This window comes from Ascaphus truei, chromosome 23 (assembly GCF_040206685.1).
Source record: "Ascaphus truei isolate aAscTru1 chromosome 23, aAscTru1.hap1, whole genome shotgun sequence".
NCBI lineage: Eukaryota > Metazoa > Chordata > Amphibia > Anura > Ascaphidae > Ascaphus > Ascaphus truei.
In genome coordinates, this window is record NC_134505.1 from 6,300,640 (window position 1) to 6,314,360 (window position 13,721).

Below are 13,721 nucleotides of genomic sequence, written 5' to 3' on the forward strand. Positions count from 1 at the left end.
ACGCTGGGTATTACCCAAAGACGTATGGAAAGATGCATGCTGGGTATTACCCAAAGACGTATGGAAAGATGCACGCTGGGTATTACCGGGAGAGACAGGAAAAAGAATGAATGGTTTCCAAACGCAAGTCTGGGGGAAGATAGAACTGATTGGTCCGATATATTGGAAGCAGTATCAACCATATCTATTAATACAAGTTACCATATCGCTGGCACCTAACCCCTGAGGGATTACACAGAACGTACAGGAACACCTCGCCGGTCTCTTTCTGGAGCTGTGGGCAACGAGGGACTTTGATAGACATACGATGGGCATACCCATCGAGGACGGATATCTGGGTGAAAAACCGGTCACGCTTATAAACCGAATCCTAGACACACACATTACCCTAACTCTCTGGCCTGCCCTATTAAGCAAACCGCCTCAGGACTTGAGTTACCACGAGCAAAAACTCATGTGCTGGGGGCCACCAGCTGGACAAGGGAGGCAGCCTGTAAACGCCCAGTCCCGAATATGGCCAAATACAGCTCAACCCTTTTGTAATGCTGCGCTTGGGGTCCAAAGAACCACACCGCGTTATAAGCGGATCGCGTTAGAAATAATGTACACGTGTATGCGTTGTACAATAAAGTATTTAAGGCGCCAATAACCGTGTTGTAAAGTATTCATACATACGATAAATTGGGAGCCACGCGTACATCGCGCTATATGCGGATCCGCGCTGTAGCGGATCGCGCTATAACGGGGTTGAGCTGTAACTAGTACAATATGCCGGACCCTACGCTATGAGAAGATCACGGCCGATTTTAAACGATTTTAGGTTTAAAAGGGTCTGGGATCCGTGGACGGATCATTTGGCGGACCCCGTGAAAGGTCCCTAAGGACCGGAATCTTTGTCCTTCCGCTGTTCTTGGCGGTCACATTAAAGCGGCAGACCGGGCAATATCCTACGTGTGTGGTTTTATAAGTAGGTTCTGCACTGTGAGAAAATACGTGTAGCGGTTTTTTTTTTAAAACTACTGCGAATGACGTTTTAATGTATTATAATGTAACAAGCATTTTGTGTTACTATTGCAACCATTTACCAAGTCACACCCCCTTCTCTCTAGCAGTGCACCAATTGTACCTAGCAACTGCCTGGTCACATGATCTCCCCTACAGAACTCTGCATCTTGGGTCCTCTTCTGCTGCGCTGACAGCCATTTAGTGAACGATCACAGGAGACCGGCTCGATCGACAACTTAGCGAATGACTCATTGTGTGGATTGCATTGATGCGCACGGGGAGGGTTAGGGTGGAGGGGACACGGATAATCGCATTATGAACTTGTGAGCAGAGCTGTACATTGTATCTCTACACTTTGAAGAGATTGGATCGTGCGTTTGACCCAGGGACGCTGGAGCGCTGAACAGGGAAACAGATAGATGTGCGAGTCTGGGTCTGGGACTGCGTGCAGTGCAAATAGAACGTAATAACCGGGATATAATGATGTTTTAACATGTTGAAAAACACGTAAATATGAAGTTTGGACCCCGCGGGGTGGGGGGGGGGGCTTTCATTTGTCCTGGGCCCCATGATTTCTGTTGTGGCCACACACACACACACACACACACACACACATATATATACACACACACACATACACACACACACACACACATATATACACACACATATATATTTATATACACAAACACACACACACACACATATATATATATACACACACACACACACACACATAATGTACATACACACACACATATACAGTACACACACATACACCCACACACACATACATACATACATACACACACACACACACACACACATATACACACACACATACATACACACACACACACACACACAAAATCTGCAGATTTAACAACAAAAAGTAAATTTTATTTTTTCGATTTACACTCACATTCTGCAACCCTCGCTCCTACCCAATCTAAAGGCAATCCTCACCCCCCCCCCCACCCCCCACCCCTTCCCAAAGTGTACCCCCCAAATATTACAACAATAAATTAAACCTCTGCCCAGTTCTCCAGACGTGTCTGAGATTGGTGGATTCAAGGAGGTAAATAACCTTCTCTCTTTATAGGATGGACCTACAGATTATGGCGTAAGTAGGGCAAGCGCGCTGTGGTCTCAAACTAAAATCCCATTCATTTTAACAGGGTTTTTTTGTTTTATATATATACATATTGCCCTAGGATTCCCTGACAGATCAGAGGTGTCATAGTCTCCCGGCGGCAAAATGAAGGCGTACATCTGATGCCGTTTGGCAGCCGGTAAATATGCATTTCCCCCCCGTAGACCTCTCAGACATCAAACATGTACTAAAACTCCGGTCCCACCGATACCAGCCCAAGAGGCCATTCATAGTTCTCAGCCAAGTCAAGGAACAACGGATCCTTGTGTGTCCTGTTAGAGATGGTTGTCCTTATTATCCAATGCTGGTGTTCTGCGGTGCTAGATGGGGTTTCTACGTGAACATGGTATTGACGAGGAGAATTTTCGGCAGGGTTTAGAATGGTCCATCCAAACAGTCCATAGCATGGCGGAGCCCTTGGCCCACAAGGCTCCGTCTTTAGGACAGACCAGGTGTCGGGTGATTCCAACAACAGTGTAGTCCTTCAGGGTTCCAGGTTCGGACCCTGGACAATCATCTCTAGGAAAGAGCGAGGGATGGAGGGTGAGAGGGAGGGAGGGAAGGGGGAGTGGTGGAGGGAGGTAGCGAGAGGGAGGGACATGGAGAGAGAGAGGGAGAGGAAGAGAGGGGGAGGAGAGAGAGGTTGAGAAGGAGAGAGTGAGAGAAAAGGGGAGGGAGAGAAAGAGAGAGAGGGAGGGAGGGAGAGAAAGAGTGGTGGGAGAGAGCGAGCGTGAGAGGGAGGGAGAAAGGGAGGGGGAGAGGGAGGCAGAGAGGGAGGGAGAGTGGTGGCGGGAAGTAGCGACAGGGAGGGACATGGAGAGAGAGAGGGAGAGAAAGAGTGGTGGGAGAGAGCGAGGGTGAGAGGGAGGGAGAAAGGGAGGGGGAGGCAGAGAGGGAGGGAGAGTGGTGGCGGGAAGTAGCGAGAGGGAGGGACATGGAGAGGGAGAGAAAGAGAGGAGGAGGAGACAGAGGTCGAGAAGGAGAGAGCGAGAGAAATGGGGAGAGAAAGAGAGGGAGGGAGGGAGGGAGAGAGAAAGAGTGGTGGGAGAGAGAGGGAGAGAACACCAGTATTTGTTAACCTATTGAACTCGTGTTGAGGCAAATTCAACTGATTTTATCTACATGTAGAAATATCCAAAATCATTGGCACTCAGTTCTCCTAACACACGTGGTTTCTTGGTCCCGGTAGTGGCTGTAACGTGGACCCCCTGGCTTTCTAGCCATGGTATGTGTTAAATCTCAAGATCGCCATATATTATATATTTAAAAACAACCTGGGAAAAACGATGGTGGAGATAGGAGATGAACGAGGGCGTTTTCGTTTATCGCAACAGAGGAGCTGGGCCTTTCCAAAATGATGCAGCCACCTCTGAGATGGAATATACCCCAGTTACCCTGATCTTCAAAGTATGGAGAAGCGGGTAGTACGGAATTATAGTGAACCTGAGTCACGGGGAGTTAAAGTGATTAGTCCGAGTGTGTGGAAGTATCCAACGTGGGGTTTGAACCCACCCAGGACACTTGAAGGTTGGACCACAGAACCCTGTCTGCTCTGTAGAAATTCTCACGAGTTCTACTCAACGAGCCGAGCCATTATTCAGAGAGTAGGTGTCAAGAAAGACAAGAGTTGGCCTTGAGCTTCACCGGTGAAGTGGCTTCGGTGCTCCAACCAATTAAATATTGTACTTCCATACATGATGGTCACCCATCACCATTTATTATGGTGATTTAAGGAACCAAAGAGGTGATCCATGTTTCGTTGACCCTGGGCGTCTTCAAGACTTTTTGAAAGACATGAGATGACCTTGAAGTGACATCCGTGAACTGGCATTGGTGCTGAATCTAAAACCCTGTGATTCTCTAGACTATGTCCACTCACAACCATTTCATTTGGGTGACCCAAGGAACCACACGACCTCTCGGAGCTGTCAAAGGTGCGTAGACCTCCGAAAGAAAACCACCTCGTCTTACGTTGACCTTGAAATGTCCTTGTTGTCCAAACCATTTAAATATTGTGCTTCCGGAACCCAAGTCCGGTCCCTACAAGCCCTTAAATCAAGGGTGAAGTGGGCCACCAAAAAATGCCACCCTTTGAGTTTGGGACACCTTGGAGACCTCCAGTTTCACTGTCCTTTAATACACTTTAGTGGAAGGAGTTTAGTGCATGGCTTCAGAAGGCTGTTGGTGAGGTCCAGGTTGGCTCTGCTGGGAAAACCATGGATTAAAGTTCTCTAGGTAACTTGGGGAGGCGCAGTGAGGAACACTCTGCGGTTGAGAGGTCCTGTTTGGGTTACTGTCCCAGGCGGCTGGGGAGGAAGGGGAATCGCAAGCCATCGAGTCGCTGTTATTTGGACTGTGCTCCAAGCCGACGGCCTCCCCGTTCTTGTAGAGCTTCTTGAACTTTGACCTGCGGTTCTGAAACCAGATCTTCACCTGAAATGAACCACAGAGAGAAAAATGGAGTTACCGGACTGAGAAAACCGAGGTTTTGGCCAAGGAACCATTAAAGGGGCAATCCATGCTAGCACAAAAGTGTACTAATGGCAGTAACATGTTTAAGTGGTCAGTCCCATTAGTACACTTTGCCCCTAGGAGAGACTGATCCCTTAACCATGTCACTGCCATTAGTACACTTTGCCACTAGGAGGGACTGACCCCTTAACCATGTCACTGCCATTAGTACACTTTGCCCCTAGGAGAGACTGACCCCTTAACCATGTCACTGCCATTAGTACACTTTGCCCCTAGGAGGGACTGACCCCTTAACCATGTCACTGCCATTAGTACACTTTGCTCCTAGGAGAGACTGACCCCTTAACCATGTCACTGCCATTAGTACACTTTGCCCCTAGGAGGGACTGACCCCTTAACCATGTCACTGCCATTAGTACACTTTGCCCCTAGGAGAGACTGACCCCTTAACCATGTCACTGCCATTAGTACACTTTGCCCCTAGGAGAGACTGACCCCTTAACCATGTCACTGCCATTAGTACACTTTGCCCCTAGGAGGGACTGACCCCTTAACCATGTCACTGCCATTAGTACACTTTGCCCCTAGGAGGGACTGACCTTAACATATGTCACATGAAGATAAAGAACTTGCCCAAGTAAAGCTGACATTATAAACTGGGTCACCTTCAACCCTTTCTATCCGTAAGTGCACCTGAGGTATACTGCGGGGTAACAGATGCCAGGGCGGAGTATTTATGGTCCGGGAGGGGATTTTATCCTCAGGCCTCACTGTTCCCAATTTACTAAACACGAGGTTACTGTGAAACTGGGTTTGGTTCTTTTTGGAGAAGGGTTGGATGTGACTCACAGGGCGGGAGAGAGCGAGCGCGGGGAGGTGAGAGGCCTTCCCGAAATAACAACACTGAAACCGCGCGGGCGGCAAACTCTCTACCCACCTAGGGGCAAAGTGTACTAATGGCAGTGACATGGTTAAGGGGTCAGTCTCTCCTAGGGGCAAAGTGTACTAATGGCAGTGACATGGTTAAAGGGTCAGTCTCTCCTAGGGGCAAAGTGTACTAATGGCAGTGACATGGTTAAGGGGTCAGTCTCTCCTAGGGGCAAAGTGTACTAATGGCAGTGACATGGTTAAGGGGTCAGTCCCTCCTAGGGGCAAAGTGTACTAATGGCAGTGACATGGTTAAGGGATCAGTCTCTCCTAGGGGCAAAGTGTACTAATGGCAGTGACATGGTTAAAGGGTCAGTCTCTCCTAGGGGCAAAGTGTACTAATGGCAGTGACATGGTTAAGGGGTCAGTCCCTCCTAGGGGCAAAGTGTACTAATGGCAGTGACATGGTTAAGGGGTCAGTGTCTCCTAGGGGCAAAGTGTACTAATGGCAGTGACATGGTTAAGGGGTCAGTCTCTCCTAGGGGCAAAGTGTACTAATGGCAGTGACATGGTTAAGGGGTCAGTCTCTCCTAGGGGCAGAGAGTACTAATGGCAGTGACATGGTTAAGGGGTCAGTCCCTCCTAGGGGCAAAGTGTACTAATGGCAGTGACATGGTTAAGGGGTCAGTGTCTCCTAGGGGCAAAGTGTATTAATGGCAGTGACATGGTTAAGGGGTCAGTGTCTCCTAGGGGCAAAGTGTACTAATGGCAGTGACATGGTTAAGGGGTCAGTCTCTCCTAGGGGCAAAGTGTACTAATGGCAGTGACATGGTTAAGGGGTCAGTCCCTCCTAGGGGCAAAGTGTACTAATGGCAGTGACATGGTTAAGGGGTCAGTCTCTCCTAGGGGCAGAGAGTACTAATGGCAGTGACATGGTTAAGGGGTCAGTCTCTCCTAGGGGCAAAGTGTACTAATGGCAGTGACATGGTTAAGGGGTCAGTCTCTCCTAGGGGCAGAGAGTACTAATGGCAGTGACATGGTTAAGGGGTCAGTCTCTCCTAGGGGCAAAGTGTACTAATGGCAGTGACATGGTTAAGGGGTCAGTCCCTCCTAGGGGCAAAGTGTACTAATGGCAGTGACATGGTTAAGGGGTCAGTGTCTCCTAGGGGCAAAGTGTACTAATGGCAGTGACATGGTTAAGGGGTCAGTCCCTCCTAGGGGCAAAGTGTACTAATGGCAGTGACATGGTTAAGGGATCAGTCTCTCCTAGGGGCAAAGTGTACTAATGGCAGTGACATGGTTAAGGGGTCAGTCCCTCCTAGGGGCAAAGTGTACTAATGGCAGTGACATGGTTAAGGGGTCAGTCCCTCCTAGGGGCAAAGTGTACTAATGGCAGTGACATGGTTAAGGGGTCAGTGTCTCCTAGGGGCAAAGTGTACTAATGGCAGTGACATGGTTAAGGGGTCAGTCCCTCCTAGGGGCAAAGTGTACTAATGGCAGTGACATGGTTAAGGGGTCAGTCCCTCCTAGGGGCAGAGAGTACTAATGGCAGTGACATGGTTAAGGGGTCAGTCTCTCCTAGGGGCAAAGTGTACTAATGGCAGTGACATGGTTAAGGGGTCAGTGTCACCTAGGGGCAAAGTGTACTAATGGCAGTGACATGGTTAAGGGGTCAGTCTCTCCTAGGGGCAAAATGTACTAATGGCAGTGACATGGTTAAGGGGTCAGTCTCTCCTAGGGACAAAGTGTACTAATGGCAGTGACATGGTTAAGGGGTCAGTCTCTCCTAGGGGCAAAGTGTACTAATGGCAGTGACATGGTTAAGGGGTCAGTCTCTCCTAGGGGCAAATTGTATTAATGGCAGTGACATGGTTAAGGGGTCTGTCCTATGGGCAAACTGTACTAATGGCAGTGACATGGTTACGGGGTCAGTGTCTCCTAGGGGCAAAGTGTACTAATGGCAGTGACATGGTTAAGGGGTCAGTCTCTCCTAGGGGCAAAGTGTACTAATGGCAGTGACATGGTTAAGGGGTCAGTCCCTCCTAGGGACAAAGTGTACTAATGGCAGTGACATGGTTAAGGGGTCAGTCTCTCCTAGGGGCAAAGTATACTAATGGCAGTGACATGGTTAAGGGGTCAGTCTCTCCTAGGGGCAAAGTGTACTAATGGCAGTGACATGGTTAAGAGGTCAGTCTCTCCTAGGGGCAAAGTGTACTAATGGCAGTGACATGGTTAAGGGGTCTGTCCCTCCTAGGGGCAAACATACTAATGGCAGTGACAGGGTTAAGGGGTCTGTCCCTCCTTGGAGCAAAAGGGTTACTTGCCTGCACGTTACCTGTGTCTGGCTGTTACCTGTGTCTGAGTGTTACCTGTGCCTGAGTGTTACCTGTGCCTGCGTATTACCTGTGTCTGCGTATTACCTGTGCCTGCGTATTACCTGTGCCTGCCTGTTACATGTGCCAGACTGTTACCTGAGTGTTATCTGTGCCTGCATGTTACCTGTGCCTGAGTGTTACCTGTGCCTGAGTGTTACCTGTGCCTGAGTGTTACCTGTGCCTGAGTGTTACCTGTGTCTGCATGTTACCTGTGCCAGAGTGTTACAGTACCTGTGCCTGAGTGTTACCTGTCTCTGCGTGTTACCTGTCTCTGCGTGTTACCTGTGTCTGCGCGTTACCCGTGCCTGCGCGTTACCTGTGCCTGAGTGTTACCTGTGTCTGAGTGTTACCTCTGTCTGAGTGTTACCTGTGTCTGAGTGTTACCTGTGCCTGCGTGTTACCTGTGCCTGCGTGTTACCTGTGCCTGCGTGTTACCTGTGCCTGAGTGTTACCTGTGTCTGCATGTTACCTGTGCCAGAGTGTTACAGTACCTGTGCCTGAGTGTTACCTGTCTCTGCGTGTTACCTGTCTCTGCGTTTTACCTGTGTCTGCGCGTTACCCGTGCCTGCGCGTTACCCGTGCCTGCGCGTTACCTGTGCCTGAGTGTTACCTGTGTCTGAGTGTTACCTGTGTCTGAGTGTTACCTGTGTCTGAGTGTTACCTGTGCCTGCGTGTTACCTGTGCCTGCGTGTTACCTGTGCCTGCGTGTTACCCGTGCCCGAGTGTTACCCGTGTCTGAGTGTTACCTGTGCCTGAGTGTTAGCTGTGCCTGAGTGTTACCTGTGTCTGAGTGTTACCTGTGCCTGAGTGTTACCTGTGCCTGCCTGTTACCTGTGCCTGAGTATTACCTGTGCCTGAGTGTTACCTGTGCCTGCCTGTTACCTGTGCCTGAGTGTTACCTGTGCCTGAGTGTTACCAGTGCCTGTCTGTTACCTGTGCCTGGGGGTTACCTGTGCCTGAGTGTTACCTGTGCCTGCGCGTTACCTGTGCCTGAATGTTACCTGTGTCTGCGTGTTACCTGTGCCTGAATGTTACCCATGCCTGAGTATTACCTGTGTCTGCGTGTTACCTTTGCCTGAGTGTTACCTTTGCCTGAGTGTTACCTTTGCATGCGTGTTACCTGTGCCTGCGTGTTACCTGTGCCTGCGTGTTACCTGTGCCTGCGTGTTACCTGTGCCTGCGCGTTACCTGTGCCTGCGCGTTACCTGTGTCTGCGCGTTACCTGTGTCTGCGCGTTACCTGTGTCTGCGCGTTACCTGTGTCTGCGCGTTACCTGTGCCTGCGTGTTACCTGTGCCTGCGTGTTACCTGTGTCTGCCTGTTACCTGTGTCTGCCTGTTACCTGTGCCTGCGTGTTACCTGTGCCTGCGCGTTACCTGTGCCTACCTGTTACCTGTGCCTGAGTGTTACCTGTGCCTGAGTGTTACCTGTGCCTGAGTGTTACCTGTGCCTGCGCATTACCTGTGCCTGCGTGTTACCTGTGCCTGTGTGTTACCTGTGCCTGCGTGTTACCTGTGTCTGCCTGTTACCTGTGTCTGCCTGTTACCTGTGCCTGCGTGTTACATGTGCCTGCGTGTTACCTGTGCCTGCATGTTACCGGTGCCTGCCTGTTACCTGTGCCTGAGTGTTACCTGTGCCTGAGTGTTACCTGTGCCTGCGTGTTACCTGTGCCTGCGTGTTACCTGTGCCTGAGTGTTACCTGTGTCTGAGTGTTACCTGTGTCTGCGCGTTACCTGTGCCTGCGCGTTACCTGTGCCTGAGTGTTACCTGTGCCTGAGTGTTACCTGTGCCTGAGTGTTACCTGTGTCTGCGTGTTACCTGTGCCTTCGTGTTACCTGTGCCTGCGTGTTTCCTGTGCCTGCGTGTTACCTGTGCCTGCGTGTTACCTGTGCTTGCGTGTTACCTGTGCCTGCGTGTTACCTGTGCCTGAGTGTTACCTGTGCCTGAGTGTTACCTGTGCCTGCATGTTACCTGTGCCTGCCTGTTACCTGTGCCTGTGTGTTACCTGTGCCTGTGTGTTACCTGTGCCTGCGTGTTACCTGTGCCTGAGTGTTACCTGTGCCTGCCTGTTACCTGTGCCTGCGTGTTACCTGTGCCTGAGTGTTACCTGTGCCTGAGTGTTACCTGTGCCTGTGTGTTACCTGTGCCTGTGTGTTACCTGTGCCTGCCTGTTACCTGTGCCTGCGTGTTACCTGTGCCTGAGTGTTACCTGTGCCTGAGTGTTACCTGTGCCTGAGTGTTACCTGTGCCTGAGTGTTACCTGTGCCTGCATGTTACCTGTGCCTGCGTGTTACCTGTGCCTGAGTGTTACCTGTGTCTGCGCGTTACCTGTGCCTGAGTGTTACCTGTGCCTGAGTGTTACCTGTGCCTGAGTGTTACCTGTGCCTGCGTCTTACCTGTGCCTGAGTGTTACCTGTGCCTGAGTGTTACCTGTGCCTGAGTGTTACCTGTGCCTGAGTGTTACCTGTGCCTGCGTGGTACCTGTGCCTGCGTGTTACCTGTGCCTGCGTGTTACCTGTGTCTGCGCGTTACCTGTGCCTGAGTGTTACCTGTGCCTGAGTGTTACCTGTGCCTGAGTGTTACCTGTGCCTGCGTGTTACCTGTGCCTGCGTGTTACCTGTGCCTGAGTGTTACCTGTGCCTGAGTGTTACCTGTGCCTGCATGTTACCTGTGCCTGCGTGTTACCTGTGCCTGAGTGTTACCTGTGCCTGCGTGTTACCTGTGCCTGAGTGTTACCTGTGCCTGCGTGTTACCTGTGCCTGCGTGTTACCTGTACCTGTGTGTTACCTGTGCCTGCGCGTTACCTGTGCCTGCCTGTTACCTGTGCCTGAGTGTTACCTGTGTCTGCGTGAGTCCCAGCTGAGCGGCCAGCTCTGCTCTCTCGGGCAGCGCCAGGTACTGCGCTCTCTGGAAGCGGCGCTGCAGAGCCGCGAGCTGGAAGCTGGAATAGATGGTCCTGGGTTTCCGAATCTTTTTGGGTTTACCGTTGACCATCCGGACCTCCGGTTCTGGCTCCTCCTTCACCGAGACTGAGGGAGAGGTGAGGCACGGGGTAAGAGGCGGAGAAGCTCATCCCCTCCATATATATATAGCAACTATAAATATTACTGTATGTTCATCTGCATGTCTTAGACAGGTCAGCAACCCTATCTTTCCCCATTATCGCCCAGCACACAGCGCTTCCACTGCAGCAAGGGATTCTGGGAAATGACATGCAAATGAGCACACAGTGCCACCTTTTGTCTCAAGCTCGTATTACACAAGCCAATCCTCAAGCCAATGCATGCTGCTTTAAACACAGCTTTTAGACAGAGGCTGGGATGAGATGCAAAGCCATTAAACCCACTCACAGACATGTTTCAACCTTGATGGGTATCATCAGTGTGAGGTTGGTTGTAATGGCTAAGCTGGTTATATATATATAAAATGGAAATATCACTTGTGAGCTCATTCATATCTTAGGCAGGTCTGCAACAGTGTCTTTCACCATTATCACCCAGCACACAGCGCTTCCGCTGCAGCAAGGGATTCTGGGAAATGACATGCAAATGAGTACACAGTGCCACCTTTTGCTTCAAAACCATATGACATATATGAATATATCCTCTCCCTGTATATATGTACAGTATATATCCCCACAGACAGAGAGACAGGCAGGGTCTGGGATATAGGGAGAGACAGAGAGAGACAGGCATGGTCTGGGATATAGGGAGAGACAGACAGAGAGACAGGCAGGGTCTGGGATATAGGGAGAGACAGAGAGACAGGCAGGGTCTGGGATATAGGGAGAGACAGAGACAGACAGGGTCTGGGATATAGGGAGAGACAGACAGAGAGACAGGCAGGGTCTGGGATATAGGGAGAGACAGACAGAGACAGGCAGGGTCTGGGATATAGGGAGAGACAGAGAGACAGGCAGGGTCTGGGATATAGGGAGAGACAGACAGAGAGACAGGCAGGGTCTGGGATATAGGGAGAGACAGAGAGACAGGCAGGGTCTGGGATATAGGGAGAGACAGACAGAGAGACAGGCAGGATCTGGGATATAGGGAGAGACAGACAGAGAGACAGGCAGGGTCTGGGATATAGGGAGAGACAGACAGAGACAGGCAGGGTCTGGGATATAGGGAGAGACAGACAGAGAGACAGGCAGGGTCTGGGATATAGGGAGAGACAGACAGAGAGACAGGAAGGGTCTGGGATATAGGGAGAGACAGAGAGACAGGCAGGATCTGGGATATAGGGAGAGACAGAGAGACAGGAAGGGTCTGGGATATAGGGAGAGACAGACAGAGAGACAGGCAGGGTCTGGGATATAGGGAGAGACAGAGAGACAGGAAGGGTCTGGGATATAGGGAGAGACAGACAGAGAGACAGGCAGGGTCTGGGATATAGGGAGAGACAGACAGAGAGACAGGAAGGGTCTGGGATATAGGGAGAGACAGAGAGACAGGCAGGATCTGGGATATAGGGAGAGACAGACAGAGAGACAGGCAGGGTCTGGGATATAGGGAGAGACAGACAGAGAGACAGGCAGGGTCTGGGATATAGGGAGAGACAGACAGAGACAGGCAGGGTCTGGGATATAGGGAGAGACAGAGAGACAGGCAGGGTCTGGGATATAGGGAGAGACAGACAGAGAGACAGGCAGGGTCTGGGATATAGGGAGAGACAGAGAGACAGGCAGGGTCTGGGATATAGGGAGAGACAGAGACAGACAGGGTCTGGGATATAGGGAGAGACAGACAGAGAGACAGGCAGGGTCTGGGATATAGGGAGAGACAGACAGAGACAGGCAGGGTCTGGGATATAGGGAGAGACAGAGAGACAGGCAGGGTCTGGGATATAGGGAGAGACAGACAGAGACAGGCAGGGTCTGGGATATAGGGAGAGACAGAGAGACAGGCAGGGTCTGGGATATAGGGAGAGACAGAGAGACAGGCAGGGTCTGGGATATAGGGAGAGACAGACAGAGAGACAGGCAGGGTCTGGGATATAGGGAGAGACAGAGAGACAGGCAGGGTCTGGGATATAGGGAGAGAGAGAGAGACAGGCAGGGTCTGGGATATAGGGAGGGACAGACAGAGAGACAGACAGGGTCTGGAATATAGGGAGACACAGAGAGACAGGCAGGGTCTGGGATATAGGGAGAGACAGACAGAGAGACAGGCAGGGTCTGGGATATAGGGAGTGACAGACAGAGAGACAGGCAGGGTCTGGGATATAGGGAGAAACTGAGAGACAGGCAGGGTCTGGGATATAGGGAGAGACAGACAGAGAGACAGGCAGGGTCTGGGATATAGGGAGAGACAGACAGAGACAGGCAGGGTCTGGGATATAGGGAGAGACAGACAGAGAGAGACAGACAGGGTCTGGGATATAGGGAGAGACAGAGAGACAGGCAGGGTCTGGGATATAGGGAGGGACAGAGAGACAGGCAGGGTCTGGGATATAGGGAGAGACAGTGAGACAGGCAGGGTCTGGGATATAGGGAGAGACAGACAGAGAGACAGGCAGGATCTGGGATATAGGGAGAGACAGACAGAGAGACAGGCAGGGTCTGGGATATAGGGAGAGACAGACAGAGACAGGCAGGGTCTGGGATATAGGGAGAGACAGAGAGACAGGCAGGGTCTGGGATATAGGAAGAGACAGAGAGACAGGCAGAGTCTGGGATATAGGGAGAGACAGACAGAGAGACAGGCAGGGTCTGGGATATAGGGAGAGACAGACAGAGAGACAGACAGGGTCTGGAATATAGGGAGACACAGAGAGACAGGCAGGGTCTGGGATATAGGGAGAGACAGACAGAGAGACAGGCAGGGTCTGGGATATAGGGAGAGACAGGCA

General features: G+C 51.1%; 1 protein-coding gene across 1 annotated transcript in view; it reads right to left on the minus strand.

Moving 5' to 3' along the window:
• Positions 1–2,012: 2,012 nt before the first annotated feature.
• The window catches only part of DLX3 (distal-less homeobox 3), a 33,404-nt gene continuing 21,695 nt past the window's right edge, over positions 2,013–13,721 (minus strand). The window contains exons 2-3 of the mRNA XM_075580352.1: positions 10,710–10,900; positions 2,013–4,591 (exon numbers count right to left, since the gene is read on the minus strand). Of these exons, the coding sequence (XP_075436467.1) occupies positions 4,316–4,591; positions 10,710–10,900 (467 nt within the window). The 3' untranslated portion in view covers positions 2,013–4,315. The remainder of the gene's footprint in view (positions 4,592–10,709; positions 10,901–13,721) is intronic.